This window comes from Patagioenas fasciata, chromosome 18 (genome assembly GCF_037038585.1).
Source record: "Patagioenas fasciata isolate bPatFas1 chromosome 18, bPatFas1.hap1, whole genome shotgun sequence".
In the NCBI taxonomy this organism is placed as follows: Eukaryota; Metazoa; Chordata; class Aves; order Columbiformes; family Columbidae; genus Patagioenas; species Patagioenas fasciata.
Genome location: NC_092537.1, coordinates 6,747,379 through 6,770,437, shown reverse-complemented (window position 1 = coordinate 6,770,437; position 23,059 = coordinate 6,747,379). Strand labels below are relative to the sequence as shown.

Genomic DNA, 23,059 nt, shown 5'->3' with positions numbered 1-23,059 from the left:
TTTATGCAGGGCCATATCAAAAAAGAGGTTTTTAATCAATAAAAGACAGGCTGTTTTATTTTTCAGTCTTTATTTAGGAAAGTATCAATCAAAACCTCTCAGTGCTTCAAAAAAGGAGTGATTTCAGGTTTCCTAAACTTAGCTGTGTCAAGCAAGAAAGTCAAGTGGTGTTTCTCAGGGCACTGCAAATATTTATTTTAGAGCTCAAGTCAGTTCCCCACCTTGGACACCAGCTCCTGAAAACCCGAAGAGGCAGGTGCTACTGAAAATAGTGACTCGTTGTTCTTCTTGTTTGTTTGCTGGTCAGTCCAGGTATGTGAGTGTTTTGCCGGAATACTCCCGTGTGGCAGCTCCGTCACAGTAACCAAACACACACTTTCATTGACCCGCACCCACACAAAGCTAACGAACTCTGTCCTAATGCCCTTTGCCTCGGATCTGATGACAGCCCAATAACTCGCTGCGCTTTGGCTTTTGGGTGTGAGCTGTTTAATATGAGATTCGGAGACTTCCCCTTTTTCTGATGTCTCCAAGCCTTGCCTCACAGGAGGATCAGTATAACTCGAGCACTCCCTTTCCTCAACCACCCTTTGAAACAGAGAACGAACCTGCTTCCCAGAGCTATTTTCGGTGATGACATTTGGCATGAGTGGACAACCCACAGTCACATACTGACTCACAGTCTTCAAGTATTTCCCTGCTTAGTGAATTTACTTTGCCATTTGCGATGGCAAAAAGCAGTATGTTGCAAACCCACCTTCTAAATTTACTTCTAACATATTTCTTGCAAATGGCAGGGCAGGGACCAGCGTATGGCTGGTGTCAGAGCTGCTGTCAGGACACGCTGTTTCCCATCCGCTCCTGCCTCTCGCTGAAGTATTTCCTCTGCTCCTGTATGGCTTGTTCCAGCAGGGGCACATTCATCCCTTCCACGCAGGTCAATATTCGTGCCTTTACCACTGGACCCTCACCTGGGAATATAAACAGGAAATTTCCACAGAAAGAAAATCAGATGGAGCAGCTCGGAGGCAAACAGACCTAAGGCAGCATATGGCTCCAGCTAGCCAAAGAATCATAGCCTGAGACCTTGCAGGAGACCAGACCAGCCACATGCCACCACCGATGCGAGCAGCAGGCCCAAGAGCTGGTTATTTCAGTGACGAGCTTTCTCTCTGCCCTCTTGGCTACAAAATGCTGGTGACAGACACCGTGTTCTCCTTGCACTGGGGAACAGTGAGCCCAAGACATGTCAGTGCCAGTATCAGTGTCTACCATGCAGCATCTACTTCATAGCTGGATGAACTTTGGTTTTCCCTGTCTAAAAAGCATCAGGGATGGGTCTAAACTCATTTCTGAATGACTCTGTGCAGACAAGAAGAGGACAGAACAAAGCTGGGCTTAGAAGAGGCTCGATGCAGACTATAACCAACAGTTTATCAGTGGCATTCAAATGGTAACACGGAGCTGCTCAAAAGGGGCCAAGCATTAGTGACAAAGCTGCCATCTCATCCTGTTCCCCTTCCACTCCTGCAAAATGGGGGCAACTCACTCCTAAGCTGTGATGACCCAAATAACATCTCTTTCTAAAGGAATTTTACAGCAGTGACTTAGCAGGTCACTCATTAGATGGCACGTGCAGTGTGGCTTTCCATATGCTACCGAGGATTTGAATGGCATGAATGCAAATGCTTGTTACTAGGTGCGGCCAAGACAACCCTTGGGATTTGCTTCACAACCTCCCAGCCCAACCCAGCGCGCACAAAGCCCCGTACAGCTGGAGCAATGCTCAGGGCACGCTGGTAAAGACAACAGGCATGACAGAGCCTGCCTGCATTCCTCACGCCCCATGTCTGAGGGCAGGGGTATAATTAGAACCTTTCAGGGATGGCAAAAACCAACCCTGCCAGGTCACAAAGCAGCATTGCTGCAATCAGCCACATTTGGAGGGAAGAGGATGTGGTGGCTGGCAATGATTCCTGAAGGCTTTAGCCCAAGTTTCACAAGCTCAGTGATGCTGCTGAGGTGCTTCTTGTTTCTAACAAAATCTGTGTCAGAGCACCAGATTTTCACCAAGGTATGGGTAGCTTTTCTCATGGTCAATGGGGAGAGACAGGCTTCTCCTGTCCCAAATCACTCATGTGATGGAGGCAGGTGCAGGAGATGAGCCTTGGCCAACACCAGCCTCAGTGACAGCGTCTCACCATGCTCCACGAAGGAGCTGATAACCATGAACAGCAGCAAACGGTGCTGGTTCCTGGAGCATTTACCTTCCCTGTGTTCAGCCTCTCCCAGGACCAAGTAGCAAGATCCCAGCTGGGCTTGGAATGGCTCCACAAACTTGGTGTCCACACAGACCCGGTACTGAGCTGAGCTGTGCTGAGCAGTGAGAACGGCTTCGGACCGAGCCAGGTCATAGTGGCATAACCTGGGAGTGATGGATTTGGGAAGCTCAGTGGTGCAGAGACAACAATTCCAAACAAAGGGAGGAGGGTTAACCAGTAAAGAAAAGGCCTGGCCTTCAAGGAGAGCAGGGTCCCCTTCTCACCTGCCAAACGTCCTCAGCGCTTCCCCCTCTGGGACTGAGCTGTTGATCTCCCACGGGAAATAATAGACACCAGCACTTGGCAGCATCTCACACACCTGCCGCTGGGCCTGCAGTACAGCAAAAAGTCTGAGTTCATGATCCACGTACCAGGTCACGCTGCCCCAAAACTTCTTCCTTGCCCAGGACCCCCCACCCAGGGGGCTGCAGGAGCTGCACAGTTTCCCTGCTGAGACCAGTTTGCAGCTCAATGCACATGCCAGGCCCCAGGGATCCTGGTGTAAAGAAGGGCTGCTGTACCCCACCGCAACCCAACACGAACAGCAATGGCCAATCCACCAGGCTCTCCAGGTCTCCCCCAGGCTACGGATGGGTTGAGAAAGGTTAAGGAAGTGGGAAAAATGGTGATTGAGAAGTTCAGAGATCTCTATATGCGATATATGCTACATGCCCATTCAATGCACTATTTAATGCACATGCAACCTCAACTGCAGTGTGTTACATGTACATTTAATGCACACTTGGCCCCACGTGCAGCACATTATATGCACATTCAGTGTACTAATGCAGTATATAATGCATGGCCAGCCCCAAATACAGCATGCTATATGGACATTTAATGAACAATTTAATTAATTATTAAGTGCCTGGCTGTGGATGCAGCATCTTGTGTGTACTCTCAACGTGCTCTTTAAGGCATAACTTAACGCATACACAGCCCCAGCACATTATATGCAGACTCGATGCACCATCTCATGCACACCTATTTTATTGTATGTTTATTTAGCCCACCGTTCCAAGCGCACAATTTAATACAATCCCGGCCTCAAATGCAAACAGCACACCCAGTTCACCAGCGCTCCCTACTCCAGGTACAGCACATTACCTGTGCATTTAATGCACGTTATCTGTGCATTTAGGGCACGCGCAGCCTCAGCTCGCTGCACGCCCAGTTTAATGCAGGACTTAAAGCACAGTTTAACACCCGCCCTCTCCAGCTGCAGCCCGCTCCGTGCACATTTAAACCCGATTTAACTCAACCTCAGTTCCGACTCCAGCTCCGCGCTCCGCTCACCGCCGCGGTCACATGTCCGGGCGCGGCGTCGCAGGACGTGACGTCATTGGGGGCGTGGCCAGCAGCGGAGGCCGGGGCCGAGGTCGAGCAGAGCGGCCGCGATGGCGGTGAACACGGACCTGCGGCGGGAACGCGCCGCCGCCACCTTCCAGCCCGAGCTCCTCACACACATCCTGGACGGCGGCGCCGAGCGCACCCGCCGCCGCAAGGAGATCGGTGAGGGAGGCCCCGGGCGGGCTTCTGCCTGCTCCGCTGAGGGGCATGGGGCCTGTCCGGGCTGGGGGGCTGTGAGGAGAGGGAGACAGCCCGGAGCGGGGGCTGAGGGGAGGAGGAGGAGGTTTTAGGAGAGGGAAATGGGAGGTGAGGGGAGGCGAGAGGCTGCGGGAGAGAGGGAGACCCGAGAACGGGCCTCCAAGGAGAGGGGAACCAGGGTAACGGGGGTGGGGGAAGCCCCGGATGAGGTGAGGGAGGAAGTTTTGGGAAGAGGGAGGAGAAGGTGGGGAGAAGCTTTGGGGAGAGCAGAGGCTTCAGGGAGAGAGGGAGGCTGTGAGGAGGGGGCCTGCCTGGAGGGAGGGATTATCAGTCTAAGGAGTTAGAGGGGAGCAGGAGTAGTGTTATGCTGTTGATCCCCCTCTCTTCTTCTCCCCAGAAAGGATTTGGGGTGACTTTGATAGAGCAGTGACCTTTTACCATCGTCCAGAGGGTGAGAGGCAGTGTCCTATGGGCATTTCTCTTGGGCCTTCTCCCCTCCCTTTTCTTTCCTAGATTGCTCTTGCTCAACAGTACAAATACGACTTGTTTCTCACCCACCAATACCGTGATTCATGAGATTAATTGAAATACCTCCATTCTCTTTTCCCAGCATGTGCCAGGATGGGATTGCTAGAGGCTGGTGTTGTGTAACTTGTGTGCCAAAGGGGACACAGAAGGTCTGTGGTCTCTGGGTACTTTGGATTCCAGTTGGTATAGTGGGAATAATAGCCGTGCCCTTCTGCAAGGAGTTATATGGGGATCAAAGTTCATGTTCAGTTGTTACAATGGCTATTTGAGGATTTGAGATTGGTTTTGAGGGTCCTACAGGTCTTACATCAGTGAATTAACTTCCTACCAAGTCCAGGAGGGATCCCAACTTAAAATGTTGTTTATGTGTGGAATGGGAGAGTGCCCCGTTGCTAGAATCCCTCTCTCCAAGAGCTTTGTTTTCTTTCTGATTTTGTTAACTTTTGTTTTTAACTTTCTGATATCAGTACCTTGAGGTACAGCAAGTGAAATGTTGACTAGTTTCTCACTCACTGTCTGTTGAGGTTTGCAGAAACTGAGTTTGTTTTCCTCTTCTGTTCTGTCCCCAGAGGCCTTAGTTTTTAATGACCCTGACTTCCAGCATGAGGATTTGAATTTCCTGTCCCGCAGCCAACGCTATGAACAAGCTATCAGGAAGAGCTCTCTGATGGTGATGAAGTTAAGAGAGTATGGAATTGCAGACCCGGAGGAGATCTACTGGTTTAAAAGGTACCTGGCTGTAGAGTTTGCTTCTTGTATGCACTTTGTTCATCGCTGAGGACAGTAGAGTTGTGCTTTTTGTCTGTTTCCTGTCCAAAGGAAGATAAAGACCCATATGAAAGCTCACTGAAGTCTCGGCTTCAGTGAATTTCAGGTGAAACCCTGATTTCCTGAATATGTTTTCTTACATTTTTTATGAGAAATGCACCATTAATAATTACACGTTTTTATTTTATATAGTGCAGAAAGTAAAAAGTGCAACTTGTATTTTTTTTATTTTGGTTTTGTTTTTCCAAAAGGAATAAAAAATGCAATGAAATATTTGAATCTGAATAGATCTGATGAGATTGCAGATTCTAATGAAATCTCTTGAAGCTGTTTATTTCACTTTGCACTTAGACCTGATAAAGTTGTGTTACAGACATACTTGAAAATGTTCCCAGATAGCTTATAAGTAAGTTCTTGTTTATAACTATCTGTCCTTCAGGCTCCTGGTGCTATAGTGGTTTCCTTTGACCTAGAGGCTTTTTGTTGTGTCTGACCTTTTGTTTATCTGATAGTATTATCCTTGGATTAAACTAATACAAATAAAACTGTCTTTATATCTGAGTTTCATTCCTTTCAGCTTGCAGGGAACTTAGTTCCTGGCTTTGATGTATTTCTCTCCTTAGTTCTATTAAACTTATTCTGATGTAATCAAACAAACTGCTTAATGGTGAGATTGCACACCTCTAGAAATCTGGATGCAATACTGTGAATATGTCCTCTGGCACATTAAATTAACATTTTACATTAAGTAGTGCACCAGTAGAATCACAAGCCTCCTCTGACTGGATTTGTAGAAAAGCTGTTATTGGCCTCAGGTTGTGAATATTAGGACTAGTTAGTTGAAACCACCTTGTCTGCTGTAGTTTTAGTTTCAGAGAAATTGACCAATAATGACCTGTAACAAGAAAAAAGGTCTGATTCTGTTAGATTATTCAAGTACTGCATGGCAAAAGTTAATTATTAATTTTTCCTACACAGGGTTACTAGAAGTGGTAGGGAAGCTTATTCAATTATTTTGGTGGAGAAAAGTCTACCCTTTATACCAGCTGGCAAACTTCAACAAAGTTTGCAAAATAAATGCTGCCTTTGGGTAGCATTACTGACAGTATTTTAAGAAAATATGACTTTTCTGAAGTAGTCAAATGGTAGATTCTGGTTTTGTCTTTTGGTAAATTTATTTGGGAGTCAGCAATTCTTAACTTTAAATAGATGAAAGATTAGTATTCATACAGGTAGCAAATAATACATTGTATCTTATGTGATATGAATAGTCAGGTATGACTAGTCATAACTCATGATCCAAAATCAACGGAAACAATGAGGCAGGTTCAAAGTCAATTCTAATTCCAGACATTCAAGATTTCAAAACATAATTTCAATTACTGTAGACTGACTGTATTTTCCAGTGTCTTCTGTAATAACGTGTAGAAGAATGAAGAGCAGTACATATACTTCCCACCATGTTTCTGTGATGGCAACTATGTCATATCTTTCCTGCTGCACGATGGCTTCCAAATTCTCTTGTTTGTTGCCCATACTGCATGCATTAGAGTACATGCACTTCAAGTGGGCTGCTGATTTCACAACCCCGTGTAGCACTCCAGGCTGGACACAGAGTGGCTGGAGAGCAGTCAGGCAGAAAGGGACCTGGGAGTACTAATTGACAGGAAGCTCAACATGAGCCAACAGTGTGCCCAGGTGGCCAAGAAGGCCTATAGTATCCTGCCCTGTATCAAGAATAGCGTGGTCAGCAGGACAGGGAAGTGATCCTTCCCCTGTACTCTGTATTGGTGAGGCCACACCTGGAGTATTGTGTTCAGTTCTGGGCCCCTCAGTTCAGGAAAGAAATTGAAGTACTGGAGCGGGTTGTATCTGCCTGATACAACTGCCTTTTATTAAGTGGGTGGCATTGGCTGCTGTGAAATCTGGAAAGGTCTGCATTGCCAAAGTAGTTTATTACTGTGCATCCTTCTCCTGTAAGTGGATTTGGAACCGCAGCTCCCTTCTTGACCCGCTGGTTGTCGCAACAAGTCCGACTTCAGTCGTGGATCAAATGGCTGGTGCTAAATGCAGCTGACCACAGTTGGTCTTGATGTAGTAAAGTACTTGAACAGTTACACAATGCAGCCTTTGGAGAACAAGCTGTGTAGGTAGTGGGAGATGCCAAGTGGGAATGTAGAAATTGGGAGGGGAAGGAGTAAGTGTTCCGAGGAAGAAAAAGAAAACCTGTTCTTCCTCCCTTCACAGCTCACACCTCTCTTGTTTGCCCTGTGTCATGAGGAAAATGAGATTCTCTCTCATTGTCATTCAAGCTGTTGAAAGGCACGTTAAGAAAACTGTAATCGTTCAGTGTAGAGCATGCAGAGATGAAAAGTTTCTGCTGTTAATTAGCCAGCTTTCAGTTCTGCCTCAGCTTTGTGGATGCAAGAAGCTGTTAAAATGCTGCATGTTAAGTCAGTGGAATAGTGTGACCTTCTGACTCAGATGTTATAAAGTGTCTGCTTGTAAAATGTCATTCTTGCTCCTATCAAAGAAGGTGCTAGTTAGGCATGAAATATCTGGCACTGGCAATTAAACTTGGTACTAGGCAGTGAAAGTTGCTGGTGTGACCTTTGAGACGTTTTATCTTCAATGCAGCGGTGTCTGACCTGGTTTTTCTGAGAGCAAACCATGTGCTGCATCTTCTTCACAAATTCCTTCAATGGCTCCTGAAAATACACAAAGAACTGTTCATGCTCTTCCCAAGCTGCTCTGAAATACCGTATTTCAAAATCAGCATTCATCTGCTCCCTGTAAGTCTGATTTATTGGGCCCAAGGAATAAATGCGCAGTAATTGTACTGTAGGCAGCGAGTAAGTAAATGGCGCTGCTATTGCTCTACAGGTCCTGACCTAAAATAATAACTAACATAGGAAACCACAAGAATGCTGAAAAGTAGCCTGTCTCATTGTCCTCATTGTGTTTTTAAGCCCTTAGTTACCCTGATAACTTTGGCTTTGTAAACATGTGCTGCTGTAGGCAGTAGAATATTTTCAGGTCAACAAACTGGCTGCCTCAATCCAAGAATTCTAGACACTGTACCCACACTCACACCAGCTCAAGCACAGTTAATACATTAAGCACCAGCGTTAGATCACTTGATTACAATAATACTGATCCTGCAAAAATCCATGTCTTGTTCAGTCTTGTCCATTTAAAAACTGTTCTATTGAAAATAAGCATCTTCAACATGCAGTTGAGTGGTGCTGGAGAAACTTTGTCCTGTGTTTTTTCACTCTATGGCTGATTTTCACGGTTTATGTAGGTATTTGGTTTTGAATTATCAATTATTTACACTCTACTTCTAAGCACTCATTCCAGGCATGGTGTAAAATGCCAGCCACAAATGCTGCTGTAATTTGACCAACTATATGCATAGCATCCCCTACTCACTGCGCATCTGTGTTGGCAACAAAGTCTCAAATATGCTCCCTGGGCAGGTGTTAGTACCTCAAGATGAAAGGGTATATTAATATTTTCCTTGTAGGTATCTAGGGTGAGTGGGAGTGATCCTGGTTGTAGATACTCATGCAGAGCGCTCGTTTGGTCTTCTTCTGTCTTTGAGTTTGGATGGAATAAGTGTTTGTGTGCAGTAGGTGGAAGATGAAAAAACTGTTCAAACTGCAGAATGTTGAAGGGAAGATGCTGCCATTTCCTACATAGCTTTTACACAATGGAACTTTCAAGCATGTTTGTGTTATGGAGCTTATTTTAATTAGGAATGTACTTTGCCTGCTGTGGTGGCTACTAAATTGAGTGTTCTCACATGAAATAACTTCTGTTTTGGTGAAACATACCTAAAATGTCTCATCTTGTTTTTTCCTTCCATTCCCTCCAGCAGTAGCCTGTAACAGTAATTTTAATTGAAGGTGGGTTTCTGATCTCCCAGCTGTTACAAGCAGCTACAGGTAATACAAGGCTCTTTTGAAAAGCACTTGGGCACCTAAGAAGCCTTTTCCTTTTCAATACATAGTGCTTCTAGCTAATAAGGCCTAGTGCTAGGCTACTGGTGGTAGTGTGATTTATTCCCCGCAAGCCTGAAAGATGAAGGAGAAAATAATGTGCTTTTCATGTCTTCAGTTTTAAGTTCCACATGAATCTTTGTAGAATAGTGTTTTTTCCAGTTGTATAACAGCTGGATTATTAGGGTGAATAAAATACTTGAAAAAAACATCTATTTTCCCATTAGTGTTGCCTCGGATGCCTTCGTATTTGGATGTTGCTTGTGGGACAAAAAAAAAGAAAATGGTGGAAATAATCAAGGAGATTATTTCTCTTATGCTACAGTTGCAGAAGAGCCTTTCAGGATCGCGGTAACAGTAAGACTGAGATCCAGATCACTCTATTTCTCTCCTGTAGAACATGCTTGGGCAATTTTCCTGAACCTTTCGGTCTCCACTTCACCATGTTTCAAAATACCGTAGAGACCCAAATGACTGCTGCTCAGAAGGAGAAATGGCTGCCTCTGGTCCGTGGAGTCAAGATAATTGGCACCTACGCCCAAACCGAAATGGGACATGGTTAGTTGCCTTCAGGGATCAATGGGTAACCTCTTTTCTGTAACCCCACTTTGTAAACTGATGATGCTCCCTAGGTAAATCTAAAAGGTAAAATAGTTTGGTTAACTGTGGATGTTTCCTGCCCTGTAGCCAGACAGTTGCTTCATTTTGCATCTTAACAATCACAGAGTTAGTTTTGGTCTTTTGCAGAATGCACCTCTTAGTTGATCACTGACTTCGTAGTTGTTTACCTTCGCTTTAAGATGAGGAGGTTGTTCTAAGCCCTGGGAGCCTGAATTTCACTTGAACTGGTTGGAACATGTCAGTCAAATGTACTGTGGTTTTTATTTTTGCCTGAATTTGGGGCATTTGTGTCTCAGTTGTTAGTGCGTGACTGGCCTGCACAAACAGATCAGAAGTATACCTTTAGATGCAATGTGGCATGGTGTGCATTTTTGGGTTTGAAGGTAAGGTATGCTTTGCCCCAGGCACTTTTCTTCCAGATGCTACTTCATTGCAGCTGTACAACTTCATGGAAAAATCTTGGTTTCAAAGAAGAAAAACATCTTATTCCTACTGTTGTTGAAAATTACTTTAATATATTTGAATGGAATAATGTTTATTGGATCAGAAAACAGTCTTTTAGCCGAGAACCTGGAATTATGGCTGTTAAGTACCAACAAGAATAGTACAAGAAACCTGAGACTCCAGTGCTGGCATCTGAATTTGGAAAGCACGATACGTACAAGTCTGGACAATTGCAAAAGGCAAATGGCAGTGCCAGTGGCCTGGCTGTTCAGTTGCAGCTACTCATGGTAGCTGAAACGGTTGTAGAAGATGCAGTGGAGGAAATCCTGTCATGTATTCCACTTGGGAGAGGTGGAACAAACCAGCCCAGCTCAGCGCCGGAACCAAAGAGACAACGGGATGGCAATGCTAAATGCCTGCTAACCTTGTCCGCTTTGTCGCACCAGCTTCTTTAAATCAGACACATCCACACCAAAGTGATTTGTTTTACTTGCTATTTCACACTATATCATTGCACTTTCTTGCCTGGAGATGGTCTGGTTTGCTTGTAGTTCTCATGGGTTTTGGTGGTAAAATGAGTATTTTGAGACTTTCTAGAAATAATATAGTGGTAGTATGGTAAAGTAAGTATACCTTACATGCTGAATAATCATATTGTAGCTATTTGACATTCCTACTGTGAATGTTGAGTATTTAGCTATTTTGTCAGTAAAACTTCTGCGGTAATTCTGACTGAACTCTGCTTAATCTAATCCTGATATTTAGAAACTGGTATTGAATTGAATCCTAGTCTGGATGGGTAATTGCTAAGTTTTATCTTAGTGAGTACCTATTCGGTAGCTTGTGATTTTAACCAATAACCAGTGAATAGGTCTCTTGGGGGAAAAAAAAAAAAGGAAGCAGCAGCACAGGGTTAAAAAGGAAGCAGCAGCACAGGGCTGAAAAGGAAATGGAGTAATTAAAACACTGTCCTGTTTCTACCTGGTTTTGTAGCTATTGCTAGTAAATAATTATTTTCTTTCATTCTTTGACTGTCGGCCATGTACTTCTCACCAGTACCGAACTCACTTAAAATCTGGTGTTCCTGATAAATCATGAGCCCGCTATTGAGCTTGGTCACTGTTCAGTCCAAAAGCTTAGAAAACATTGCTCCTGAGTTTGTTAGATGGTTGAGTTTATTTGCAGGTGCTTGAGATTATCAAAGGGAAGAACTACAGTTCTTGGGAAGCTCCAGGTATAGAGCTAGTTCATACTGATGTGTATTTAGAGGTAACACAAGGATGCATTCTTCCCACTTTGATAAGAAAGCCAACAGAGTTTGAGCTAAGCTCAGATCAGTGCTCTTTCCATAATGCATATCTTGTTTAAATTAGATATCTATTCCTATTAAAGACCCATTACATTATTCCATACATAAATGTGCCAGATGGACAACATTTGTACAGAAGATACTGATTCTCAATATACATCCCAACTATTATAATATTCAACACTATCAATATTTAAAGATTTAACTAAGCATGTAATTCTTTATATTGAAAAATTTAATAGACGGGTTAACTACCTAACAATGTGTGACAGAATTTGGAGGAAGAATAGTTCTAATGAAATGTGTTTAGTTGGAGAGACTTTCTGCTGGTGATCTACTGGTTGAAAAATGTTGCTTTTCTTGCCATGTTGTTTATGTTCGCAACTTTGCCACATGCAGAGCACTGTCCTTTTAAGAGAGTTTTTAAAAATAGCAGAAGTGGAAAGGAGTTGAGCTGGAATGTAATATACACTAGTTGTGTCTAATCTTTAATTAAAAAGGAAGTCAACTAGATAGTACAGGCAGTTAGGACAAAGTTCAGGGAAAACCAAGCTCATTCAGCTGGGTAATCTGGGAATTCTACCAGGTCATACCCTCAAACCATGGAGGAAAAAAAGGGGACTTCATGTCTTTGGGTGAAGTCTCGCTTCATCCAGCCAGATCACGTCTTCATCAAACTGACATTCTGACTTGGTTTAACTCGGGTATGCTCTGGTTTCCAAACCACGGTGGTGGTCTGATTTTCCTTTTGGTTTGGATTAATCCTTTTTCATCAACCATGGTGCATCAAAAATACAGGAATGTTGCAAATGCATCTCATGTATGGTTAGAACAAAATGTATTGCAATATGTTTATTTCAGAGTAAGTGTAATTTTTTATTATTCAGGCCTGAGAAAAGGACAGTGCTCTGGCTTTCTAAATTACACTTGCTGAACTCTGATTTACACATGATTTTTTTTTCCTTCTCTTCTCAAATCTCCACCATCAATCCTCATGCTTGCTTCCATCCCATAAAATTGCCTTCACACTCCCATCCCATGACACTTCTTCACAGCTTTGTTCATCGTGGACGGCCTGAACCTCTGGACCTTCATCTGGGCATGTTCCTCCCCACCCTTCTCACCCAGGCAACCCCAGAGCAGCAGGATCGCTTCTTCATGCCTGCCTGGAACCTGGAGATCATTGGCACTTATGCCCAGACGGAAATGGGCCATGGTACAGTACATTCACTAAATGCTATTTCAGAAATGGCTTTGTGTACAAAGGAGTTCCCCTGCCTGGAAAAAATGGTGCGTGCTTACCCCACAATGTTATGTGTGCAGCTGTGGCCCTAGGGAAGAGCAGACTGCCTCTGAAATTTTAAAGAGATCATTATGTCACATGCTGCTTGCCCTTTTTTTCTCCTACGGGGGAGATTGCTGTCTGTATTGCTATGTATGAGCATATCGAATGCTCTTGTGCCATTCAGACCATAATCTATAGATTATTGCATATGGCTGTGGGATGTCAGTGTGACATCTGTTCATTTCTACATCTACCATTCTTTCCAGTATGACTTCTGCTTTACTTAATGTTCAGTGTGAAGACAAAAGGACAGAGCTTTAACGTAATGAAAGAGATGGCAAAAAAGTAAGAGTTGCTTCTTACCTCAGGACCAACCTTGGATCAGAGAACCTGTGGATGACTTGGTTCCAATGTTCATGTTTTGTGGGGAGCTTTATTCTCCTGGTTATTTAGCTCACTCCTATGTGTTCTTTTTATCAGAGCATGAAATGTTATTTTTTTCTTTGCTGTCTCAAGTAGACTTTGTTGCTATTCCTTTGCTTTCAAGCTTTGAAATGGATTTGGAGAACTCCAGCAGTATTGTGATTGCAAAAGTTTTAATCCCAGTTTCAAAGGGAGGATATTATGACCTGGGAGCCTTTAGTTTTGACGTCTGGGAGTTGCAGATGTGACTTTTTTTCTAAAAATGAGCAGGACTCACCTTTGTGCTGAAGTGAGATGTAGAGACTGTTTGAAGCATGAAGTCTATGGAGAATCTCTTGCAACTAGTGAGGTCTGAAGATCCTTTGCTAGCAGAATAAGTTTGTGTTAAGCTCCCTATGGAAGTCTGTGATTAACTACTATGTGCTTTGGAAATGTGGTTGCATCAAGATGATAACCTTTTTCATGTTGAAACTCTTGTGTAGAGTCACTGCTGTCTTGCTCTGTTAGTCCAGACTATCAGGAATGTTCACAGCTCATCAAATTTAAGCAGGTAGGCCTGTGTGATTCATTTTCTTCACACGTGCAGGGAGAAAGCCACAAAGACAAGTGTGTGAAGAGTTGGGGGCAGAAGACAAAGACTGTTCATGGAGTTGTTACCTTCATCTTTTTGCAGTCTGTTCACCTACCTGCATCGATACCCTGGCATATTCGTGCCATTATTTGCTGTCTTGGAGAAACTGCTCCATCAAGGGAGGAGAATTGTAGGCCTGATGAGGGAATGAAGAGATGGTGGGCACTACTGTTTCGTCTTGTGGCTGACAAGTGTATGATTTTTATTTTGCAATTTAATCAGATTGCAGTTTTAGTGAAATCCAGGTGAGCGTGTTTTTGTGAATCTTTTTAACTGAGAAAGGGCTTCTGGTGTGTAACAGCAAAAAGGTGTCAGATTGGAGGTGCTTGGAAAACTAGTCTTAGACCACTGGAGGAAAAAAAAACCAACAGGTTTTCTGAGAATTGGCTTCAGGTCCCAGAATATGATCGAACTATCACTGGTTCTTCCTTAGTTGATTGATACTTAGTCCTTTATATAGCCAAAAAGCAAAGTTAGAATTTGTACACTACTACTGGAGTTCAACTTTCCATTGTCCAATTCTGTCCTTTTCTCTGTTTTGTGATTGACTTTCTGCCAAAAAACCACGTTTGCTTGTTTTCAGGAACTCATCTTCGGGGTCTGGAAACTACAGCTACTTATGACCCTGCTACCCAGGAATTCATCCTCAACAGCCCCACTGTGACCTCCATTAAGTGGTGGCCAGGTGGACGTAAGTGCATCACTGTTTGTCTAAGTCTGGAAGATGTATGGAAAAACTCCGTGAGGTGATGTCATGTGTATTATATATATAGATTGATGATTGAAAATTGATCCAAAGAGTTTCCTGAAAAGCAGTTACTCTTGCACAATTAACAGACTTACCAGAGCGTACTAAAACTTGGGATTATCTGTGTGCTCTGGATTGTTTCTTGGAATCATTCACACTGTATGGATTTGGTATAACTTTTGACTGGTTGTATCAAAATGTTTATTTCCTTCAGCCCCACTGGCAAGTTTGCCAAAGACTTGGTTATTGTGTAGTCAAGAGGATCATATTGAAATTTCATTGAATTGAGCAACACTGTTTGTCTAGCTGTAGAATTCGGATGATGATCAGTGTTGTAAGTCTGGTTTTCTAATGCATGATATGGTTATCTCAGATCCTGCTTTGAGGAAAGAGCCTCTGTGTGTATAAGCTTGACTATTGTTTTTTGTTCTCCTTCTGACTCCTGCTCCTTTTGCAGTTGGAAAGACATCGAACCATGCCATCGTTCTAGCTCAGCTCTACACTCAGGGCGAGTGCAAAGGCCTGCATGCCTTCATCGTTCCCATACGGCAGCTGGGCACCCATGAACCTTTGCCAGGTAAAAATTAACATTGAGGGTTTAGCGCTCATGGAATACATTAACTCTTTTTCTCTCCATTTCTATACAGCTGCGTGTATCCTGTTAACATACATGGCTTATTTTACTAGCTGATTTCGGCATGTAGGTGATAGGTCACAGGGCTTAAAGGAATCTGTGACTGACCTACCACTGAGTCATCTTTAGTGTCCTGCTTTCAGTGTGAAGGTTAGTTTCGGATTGGATTCTGTCCCAGTGTTTCCCAGCTATGCATTCTGTGAGGCAGTATGTCCTACTTTCTGAAAAGGAAAGAATACCTTTCATCATCGTTTAGCTAGAAGTGAGCTGGATGATCTTTAGAAACAGCTCCCCTCGTGACTGGATAGTAGGACTGCATGTAAATTGTGAAGATCCCCATGTTTTGATATTCGCTTTTCCATCAAACTGATTAAGGTCTTAGTTAGTTGTTACTCCTAATAATGCCAGGACTTGCTAGAAAACTAAAAAGTCTCTTTATTGGTGAAAGCTTGAACCTCTCACATGGTGTTTAATTCCTGTTTCTTAATGAAAGCGGCTTTGTCTGTGGCAGGTATTACAGTGGGCGATATTGGGCCAAAATTTGGTTATGATGAAATGGATAATGGCTACCTGAAAATGGACAACTTCCGAATTCCTCGGGAAAACATGCTGATGAAATATGCCCAGGTAAAGCAGTGCCTTTCAGCATACACTGTCAGAAATTGACATTTCAAATGCTTTTGTGTGGTTGAATAGTATACCAACAAGATTTGAGGTTGCTTGTAAGTGCTACTTGATGAGTTTACAGCTTAAGATGTGAACATGTAAAAGAAAGGAAGGAATCTTTAAAAATCAAAAGGGTTTTTGGTTTTGTTTTTTTGGTAGGTTGAACCAGATGGCACCTATGTGAAACCACTCAGTGACAAGCTGACCTATGGGACCATGGTGTTCATCCGATCCCTCATTGTGGGTGATTCAGCTCGCTCCCTGTCCCGCGCTTGCACCATTGCCATCCGCTACAGTGCAGTGAGACACCAGTCTGAGCTAAAGCCTGGGTAAGTGCAGTGTTACCAGAGAGCAGACTTAACTGCTGAGGGAAAATTCTCAAATACCGGAGGGAGGAGGGACTGTGGTTGATTTTTGTTTTGGCACTTAAAGATTTAATCCAAGGAAGTGAATAATCTTTTATTCTTGACTGTATGGTGTTAGTCTGGCTTGAGACAGATGCAGCTTGTACTATCCAAATGGAGAACCTATGTAGAGCGTAACAGGACTTGTGCAGCCGTTTGCTAGCCACTGGCATGCTAACTCATCTGTGTTTTCCTCTAGGGAGCCAGAACCCCAGATCTTGGATTATCAGACTCAACAATACAAACTCTTTCCTCTCCTGGCAACAGCATATGCTTTTCAATTTGTGGGAGCTTACATAAAGAACACCTATCATCGAATTAGTGGAGACATCAGTGATGGAGATCTGAGTGAGCTTCCAGAGGTACTGTGTCCTCTGTGGATTTTATGTAAGGTTTCTTCACAGCATGGGAGAAAAGGCATGAAGCCTTTTTGGCTTTCACTCAGGAGACATAATTCTTTAGATTTGGAGATCCTAAGTCCAGTATGTGCTGGTGACTTTTATTTCTCTATTTGCACTATTAATTTAGCAGTCTTTTACAAAAATAGAAGGAAGTAATGAAGAGTGAGAAAGCTACTTTGAATATATAATATATAATTTTTTTTCTATGTATGATGGCATGTCACGTGGTAGTGGAGTGAAGACTGGCTGTGTTTGTGCTGTAGCTTCTTGATCATTTTTGCAAATGACTAGGGTAGAACTGGTGTGTAATCAAAGGTATCAGTACTATACAGAGGGGTTAGGGTTGTAAAATGTCAGCTTTCAGATAGGGATTCTGTCTGAGAACCTAATGTGACAATAGGCAATTGAGGACAATCTGGTACATATAATGCTTAGAGACAGAAAGGACAGGGTACTCAAAAGAAGTCTTCACATGTACAAATGTTTTCAAACAAGGGGTTTGGCTCAGAAGAGAGTCCTTACAAGAAAAACAAGACCCTGTGGGAAAGTGGAAGAATGGTGTTGACTCTACTTTTTTCTGGGAGCCGCAGTACTTAGCATGTATGTGTGCAAGCCTAGAATGGAAAATTAAAAAATCTAACTTGACTTTGCTTTTGTCCCTCAGCTGCATGCCCTGACAGCAGGGCTGAAGGCATTCACCTCCTGGACTGCCAATGCTGGCATTGAGGAGTGTCGGATGGCCTGTGGTGGGCATGGCTACTCTCGCTGCAGCGGCATTCCTGACATCTATGTCACCTTCACCCCGTCCTGCACCTATGAGGGAGAAAACACCGTCATGATGCTCCAGACAGCTAGGTATGGTAGCTTCTGTCTGGAGACATTCTTGCCTTGGCATTATGATCTTTGTAGCTGAAGTGATGAGCAGAAGAGTATTCCGTATTACCGTGAAACTAGTCTCCCATGTTTCTGTCCCTTGCCCTATTTTTGACAGAAAAGTGTACAGCTACAACTGTTCTTTGCTAGTCTGACTCTAAGAAAGATTACTTCTCTCCAAGCAGCTCATAAGTAATTTGCTGTTTGTTGTCTCTGTTTTCAGGTTCCTCGTCAAAAGCTACAGTCAAGTGAGTTCCGGGCAGCAGGTCACTGGCATCGTGTCCTACCTTAACGAACTCCCCAGACAACACATCCAGCCACAGCACGTGGCTGCTCCGTCTGTGACTGTGCGGATCAGCGACCCAGCCAGCTTGGTGGAGGCCTACAAAGCACGTGCTGCCTGGTGAGTTCACACTTCCTAGCCTGAGCTGACCACCATAACATCGTGTGTGTTGGGAAATGGTAGTGATGTGCTCCCCTGTTAATGTTAGTCTCAAGATGTTTGCAAAGCTTTGCTGCATGTGTTGCTTTCAAGAAATGGCACGCTTTACTAGGTTACAAGAGGCTACAAACAGCCTACCCATAGCCTAGGTACTCTGCTGTGTTCCATTTTGAAATATCTTTTCCTATTTAAATGTGAAGTATATTTGAGCATACAAATACCAACGTTGTTCAAACTGCTCAGAGGCCTATCTGGAGAGGAACAATCCTGTTGTGAAGGAAGTATGAGAGTAGAACAGATAGCTACGTGTAAGTATTCAGGCACCATGTATGTGCTGGCAAATGTTTTATTCCTCTGTAGCTGTGTTCAGGCTTCAGCAGTAATGATGGGGGTTTTAGAGCCACAACCCCTCGCTCCAGGCAATGGATTCCGTCGTGGCATGCAGCCTCTGAGTTCTGATGTGTTAGACTGAAATTCATAGGAATTCAGTGTACTTGTTAATGAGGTGTTACTGCATAACCTGTTTTTCTTCCTTCTATGAAATAGGCTTGTAGAAACTGCAGCAAAGAATTTGCAAGCTGAACTGAACCACAGAAAGAGCAAGGAAGATGCCTGGAACAGAACTTCAGTTGATCTTGTGCGAGCATCTGAGGTTAGCGATGTGCCTGATAAATGTGCTATAAGAGCTCATCTCTTCATGAACCTGATTAACCTTCCATTCTTTTCTTGTAGGCACACTGTCACTATGTGGTAGTGAAGCTTTTCACTGCAAAGCTCTCTGAGATCACTGATGCAGCTGTCCGTGCTGTCCTGACTGAGCTGTGTCTCCTGTATGCACTATATGGTATCAGTAAGAACACAGGGGATTTCTTGCAGGTTGGTGTCTTTCTCCAACAACTTAAATCTCTAGAGCCAGAGTAATTGTTTGCAAAGATGCTTCAAATGCAAAGTTGTGTGAATGCTTAGGTGTAAGGTCCTGACTGTTGACTTCCAGAAGGCCCTCAGCAGTGCAGGTCTGCTGGAGGCTCTGGCCATGCAGAGTTGGATGAGAAATGGTAATATGGCACCTGTCCAGGTTAGCTTAAATGTTTTCCAGTTGCTGACCAGGTGTTCTATGTTGAAAAACAAGGAGTTAATGAAGAAGATTGCTACTGTAGGTAACATGCAGGCACTCTAAAGAATGAGTCTCCCATCAAGGGTGAAATAGCAAGCCAGTATGGTGGGCTATGTTAGGCAGCTCCTTTTGCTTGTATCCTGTGGCAGATTGCCAGTTTGATTACTTAGCACTTACAAAACACTACATTTTCTTTTTTCCTCAACTGCTGGATATTTATGGGGAGTAGGGCTGACCTACATTAGGCGATGGGGAAGGGAAGCTTCTTGTGACTTGCATACTCTTCTGATAATCTTTTTTGTCTTCCAAGGCGGGTATTTTGACTGATGCCCAAATTACTCAAGTGAACCAGCGTGTGAAAGAGCTCTTGGCTATAATTCGTCCCAATGCAGTAGCACTAGTAGATGCCTTTGACTTTCATGACGTTCATCTTGGATCTGTGCTTGGCCGGTACGATGGCAATGTCTACGAGAACATGTTTGAGTGGGCAAAGAAATCCCCACTGAACAAAACGGAGGTAAAGAAACCTTAGTTCTTCCTCTTAGGCCACATCTGCCCAGGGAAATAACTCAATTTAGGGTTGTTAATTTTGATCCAGTAATCTCAGCAGGTAATGGGTGAAGGAGGGAGAAGAGTCACTAGTGGTAATGGATGAAAACAAGCAACTTCTGCTCCTCTGCTTTCAGCAGATCTTGTTTAGTTACTCTCCCTTGCGAATCTCATATGCATCCCTGTTGGGATACTGTTGAGTTTCTCAGTTGAGGGAGGAAAGAATTCTCTCCCTAGAGGAAAAAAAAATTGAATAATCTTATTGAATTTAAAAGCAGTTATAACTTGTTAATTCTGCTTAGTTACAGGAGCTGTGAAAGCCTTAGCTGTTTCCTGTGAAATCTTTCAGTGCCTTTGGGCAGTAATAATGACTGGAGAGAAAATAATTGCTCCCATGTAGTACTGAATGTCAGGTGTTGCATGTCTGCCCTAAAGCTGAAGCTCAGCTAATAAAAACAACCGAGTTGACTAACAGAAGAGGGCACTGACTTCTCAAGTCAGAACTCTAAATCCTGTCTCGGTGGCTTTTACTGCCTTTGTTTGATTTGGACAGACTGTATCTCCTGTGATGGGCTGCCAGAGACTGTGATTGTAGTTAAATTCCATCAGAACTTGCTCCCTTTTTGTGCTTCTGAAGTCAGTGGGGCTTAAGAGCTTCGCTACAGTCCCCTTAGGAGACCTCTAGCAATTTTCTTTTAATTACAAATGCCAAAGAACTGTGTGGATGTAAGGTATCTTGCATTGTTTTCTTACAGGAAAGGTAGTAGGGAGGCTGTTTGTTCAGGACTCATGCTTTGTGTCATATAGGCACTCAAATACAGGATGTAACTGGCTGTTCTATCTCCAAAGTGTCTCAGATTCACATTTCCTTAGTATAAAAAACACATTGCAAGATGTGAAGAGAGAAAACTATTTTAAAGCTCAGGCCTGACCTTGTTGTAACCACCACCTTTTCCTCTTCACAGGTTCATGAGTCTTTCCACAAACACCTGAAGCCGTTGCAAGCCAAGCTGTGAAGCGTGTTGGTTTTGGAAAATGCACACTTTTCCTGGCCTGAAAATGGGTGTTGACATCCTTTCTTCAGGCACCTGAATCAAACCTTTCAAACCCTGGTAGCTGTAGGACAGTGAATAATTGTAGCCACTCTTTCCACTTTTATAAATCAAGGTGTTTGGGGAGAGTGCATAGGAATTGATGCCTGTTTTTTTTTTTTTTTAAAGTGCAATTATAATGGTAAAATTAACCTTTTGAAAAGTTTGGAAAGCTTTATGGATTCATACAAGGATTGCTTTTGTGAAGCTGCTAACTAGAGGGAAGTTAATGTCAACTGGAAAGGTAGCAGGATTTTACTACTAAGTAGTTAACAGCCCTTAGGCAGTAACTTCTAATGAGCAGTTATGTTCTCTCCCAAAAAGCATCAATGTTTTTCTTTTTTAGGATTAGCACCACCTCTCCTTGTTTGACAAATATTTATGCTCTCCAAAGCTTCCTGCATAATTTTGTGCACATGAATCTGCCTGTGGCACCACTTTGAGGTAACTGGGAAGTAAAATCCCCATCTTCCTCTGGAGCCTCTGCTTCATTCATCTTTCCAGAAGACACCTTCACATTTTCCAATACATCCTTGTTTCACTGCCCTGCAGAAACTCCCTTTGCCTCTCTGCCATCTCCAGCATTGGCACCTTACTCATTGTTAATAGGAAGTCAAAGGAGAATATAGTGATGCTGCTCTGAAGAAAAAAAACAAAACAAATAGTAATAATCAGCTTGGTGCTGATAGTAACGTTCTGCCCTTTTAACTGTTAGTATTTTTGTAGTACTATCTCAAAGCACTTTACAAATGTTAATTTTGGCGATTTGTTGTGAAAAACCACATGGAGTGGTAGAAACTGCAAATTTGACCTGGAATGATGAAGCCAGTATTTGAGGGCAGAAATCAGTTGACCAAGGTCCTTAGGTCTTCAGATTATTCTGTTTTTTAAAGGCATTCTTCAAGAAAATGACAATCCCAAGTGTCCAGATCTTTTTTTTTTGGTGTGGTTTATTGGTTATTTTGTTTTCCTACCCATGCTTTTCTAAGGAGCTTTCTCTGATTTGCTTCATTTTGGTTTTATATTGACTTGGGACTTGCACAGCATTGTCTGGATTAACAGATGAAAGATTTTGCTTCTAACAAAACCTCCTGATGCCCCATGAAATCCCTACAACTACACAAAATCCTTGCTGTTCTTCAAAACCAAGAACAATAAAACCTCTGTTCACAACGGATAAGAGCAACTTTGAGCTCTTAAAATGCTAAAAAGCTTCAGCACAAACACGGATCCTGCAGTTCCGAGGCAACATCTGAGAAGCTGAATCTCTGACAGCTTTGGTATTGAGTCTCTCATTTTGGATCAGTTTTCATGGAGGACTTTTCCTCATGCTCACAATCAGACACAATCTTTGGTTCCACGTGCAGTAGCTTAACAGAAATAAATGTATAATTTTAAATAAAATAATCAAACTTGCCTTTTGACTGCTTAATCTTTCAGGTCGAGGGGAACTGCTGCTGTTCAGGCAGCCAAAGAAGGTGAAGGGCTTTGCCTTTTGTCGAGTCACTGGAGCAGACTGGGGAGGGAGAACAATGCTATGACTGCATGGACAGAGTTAATCACAAAAATGGATCTCATTTAAAATAATAGCTGAAGCCAAATGTAATTAAATTACCTTTAATGAGTGGGATTTTGTTGTCTTTCTGGCTTTGCTCCCTGGCCTCTGCACAACCACGGGAGAAATAAAACCAACAGCGAAGCTGCCTGGGGCACGTTGCTCGGTATCAGGATGGCTCATAGGCCAGTGAAAGCTCATGGCCGCCAACAGCAAAGACTGAACAATGGTGTTTGGCAGCAGCAGCTTTAATTCACGGAAGCCATTTCTTAAACTCTTTTTTTCCTGTTTTTTTTTGGAGGACGATAGTGATGTAATGGCAGATGCTGCACTCCCTTGCTAGTGGTGAGGTTAAGGTACCGTTTCAGTTTGCTGCTGTTAGTGGTAATGCCACAACCTTGGATGATTTTTGTTGTGTCTCTTGGTCAACAAGTCATGTTTCAACTCTGCTAAATGTCCCTGCAGCTTGGTGAGGACTCACCCATCCTGTGACAAAATGTGACAGTACCGTTTCCGCAAGTGTTGAGCCTCTTCTGTGCAAGTAGAAGTGATTTCAGTGTCATGTAGTTACAACTGCGCTTCCTCGTTATCAATCACCGAGATAGGGCTTGAAAGCCCAGCAGGGGCGATTGTTTGTGCCCAAACCAGCCTGATACCTTGGAAGGTCCAGCTCGGGGGCAGTGAAACCCCCGTTCCCGGGGTG

At 43.3% G+C, this 23,059-nt stretch overlaps 2 protein-coding genes across 4 annotated transcripts; one reads left to right on the top strand and one right to left on the bottom strand.

Annotated features, from left to right (window-relative positions):
- Window positions 1–53: 53 nt before the first annotated feature.
- TEN1 (TEN1 subunit of CST complex) lies at window positions 54–3,662 on the bottom strand. Its single transcript, XM_065852600.2, has 4 exons — window positions 3,584–3,662; window positions 2,546–2,652; window positions 2,268–2,425; window positions 54–971 (listed from the first exon to the last, which is right to left on the bottom strand). Exons 2-4 carry the CDS (start codon window positions 2,629–2,631, stop codon window positions 835–837), a joined length of 381 nt encoding a protein of 126 aa, XP_065708672.1. The 5' UTR covers window positions 2,632–2,652; window positions 3,584–3,662; the 3' UTR covers window positions 54–834.
- ACOX1 (acyl-CoA oxidase 1) lies at window positions 3,661–22,217 on the top strand. 3 transcript variants are annotated; one of them, XM_065852230.2, is made up of 14 exons: window positions 3,661–3,833; window positions 4,967–5,126; window positions 9,564–9,724; window positions 14,463–14,570; window positions 15,085–15,204; window positions 15,773–15,888; window positions 16,087–16,256; window positions 16,531–16,693; window positions 17,397–17,587; window positions 17,829–18,008; window positions 18,594–18,699; window positions 18,780–18,923; window positions 19,472–19,678; window positions 20,676–22,217. In XM_065852230.2, the coding sequence occupies exons 1-14, from the start codon at window positions 3,719–3,721 to the stop codon at window positions 20,724–20,726; spliced, it is 1,992 nt and encodes a 663-aa protein (XP_065708302.1). In that variant the 5' UTR covers window positions 3,661–3,718; the 3' UTR covers window positions 20,727–22,217. The 3 variants fall into 3 exon arrangements, with proteins under 3 accessions (XP_065708302.1, XP_065708301.1, XP_071672828.1); XM_065852229.2 differs by lacking the exon at window positions 9,564–9,724 and adding an exon at window positions 12,596–12,756 and having other exon boundaries at window positions 3,662–3,833; XM_071816727.1 differs by lacking the exon at window positions 3,661–3,833 and adding an exon at window positions 12,596–12,756 and having other exon boundaries at window positions 4,988–5,126.
- Window positions 22,218–23,059: the final 842 nt, after the last annotated feature.

Coding starts and splice junctions, on each gene's coding strand:
- TEN1 (XM_065852600.2), bottom strand. CDS start 2,631: ATGCTGCCAAGTGCTGGTGTCTATTATTTCCCGTGGGAGATCAACAGC. Junction 2,426..2,545: donor GCGCTGAGGACGTTTGGCAG/GTGAGAAGGGGA, acceptor CATCACTCCCAG/GTTATGCCACTATGACCTGG. Junction 972..2,267: donor AGAGGCTGAACACAGGGAAG/GTAAATGCTCCA, acceptor TTATATTCCCAG/GTGAGGGTCCAGTGGTAAAG.
- ACOX1 (XM_065852230.2), top strand. CDS start 3,719: ATGGCGGTGAACACGGACCTGCGGCGGGAACGCGCCGCCGCCACCTTC. Junction 9,725..14,462: donor CCAAACCGAAATGGGACATG/GTTAGTTGCCTT, acceptor GCTTGTTTTCAG/GAACTCATCTTCGGGGTCTG. Junction 18,009..18,593: donor TACAAAGCACGTGCTGCCTG/GTGAGTTCACAC, acceptor TCTATGAAATAG/GCTTGTAGAAACTGCAGCAA.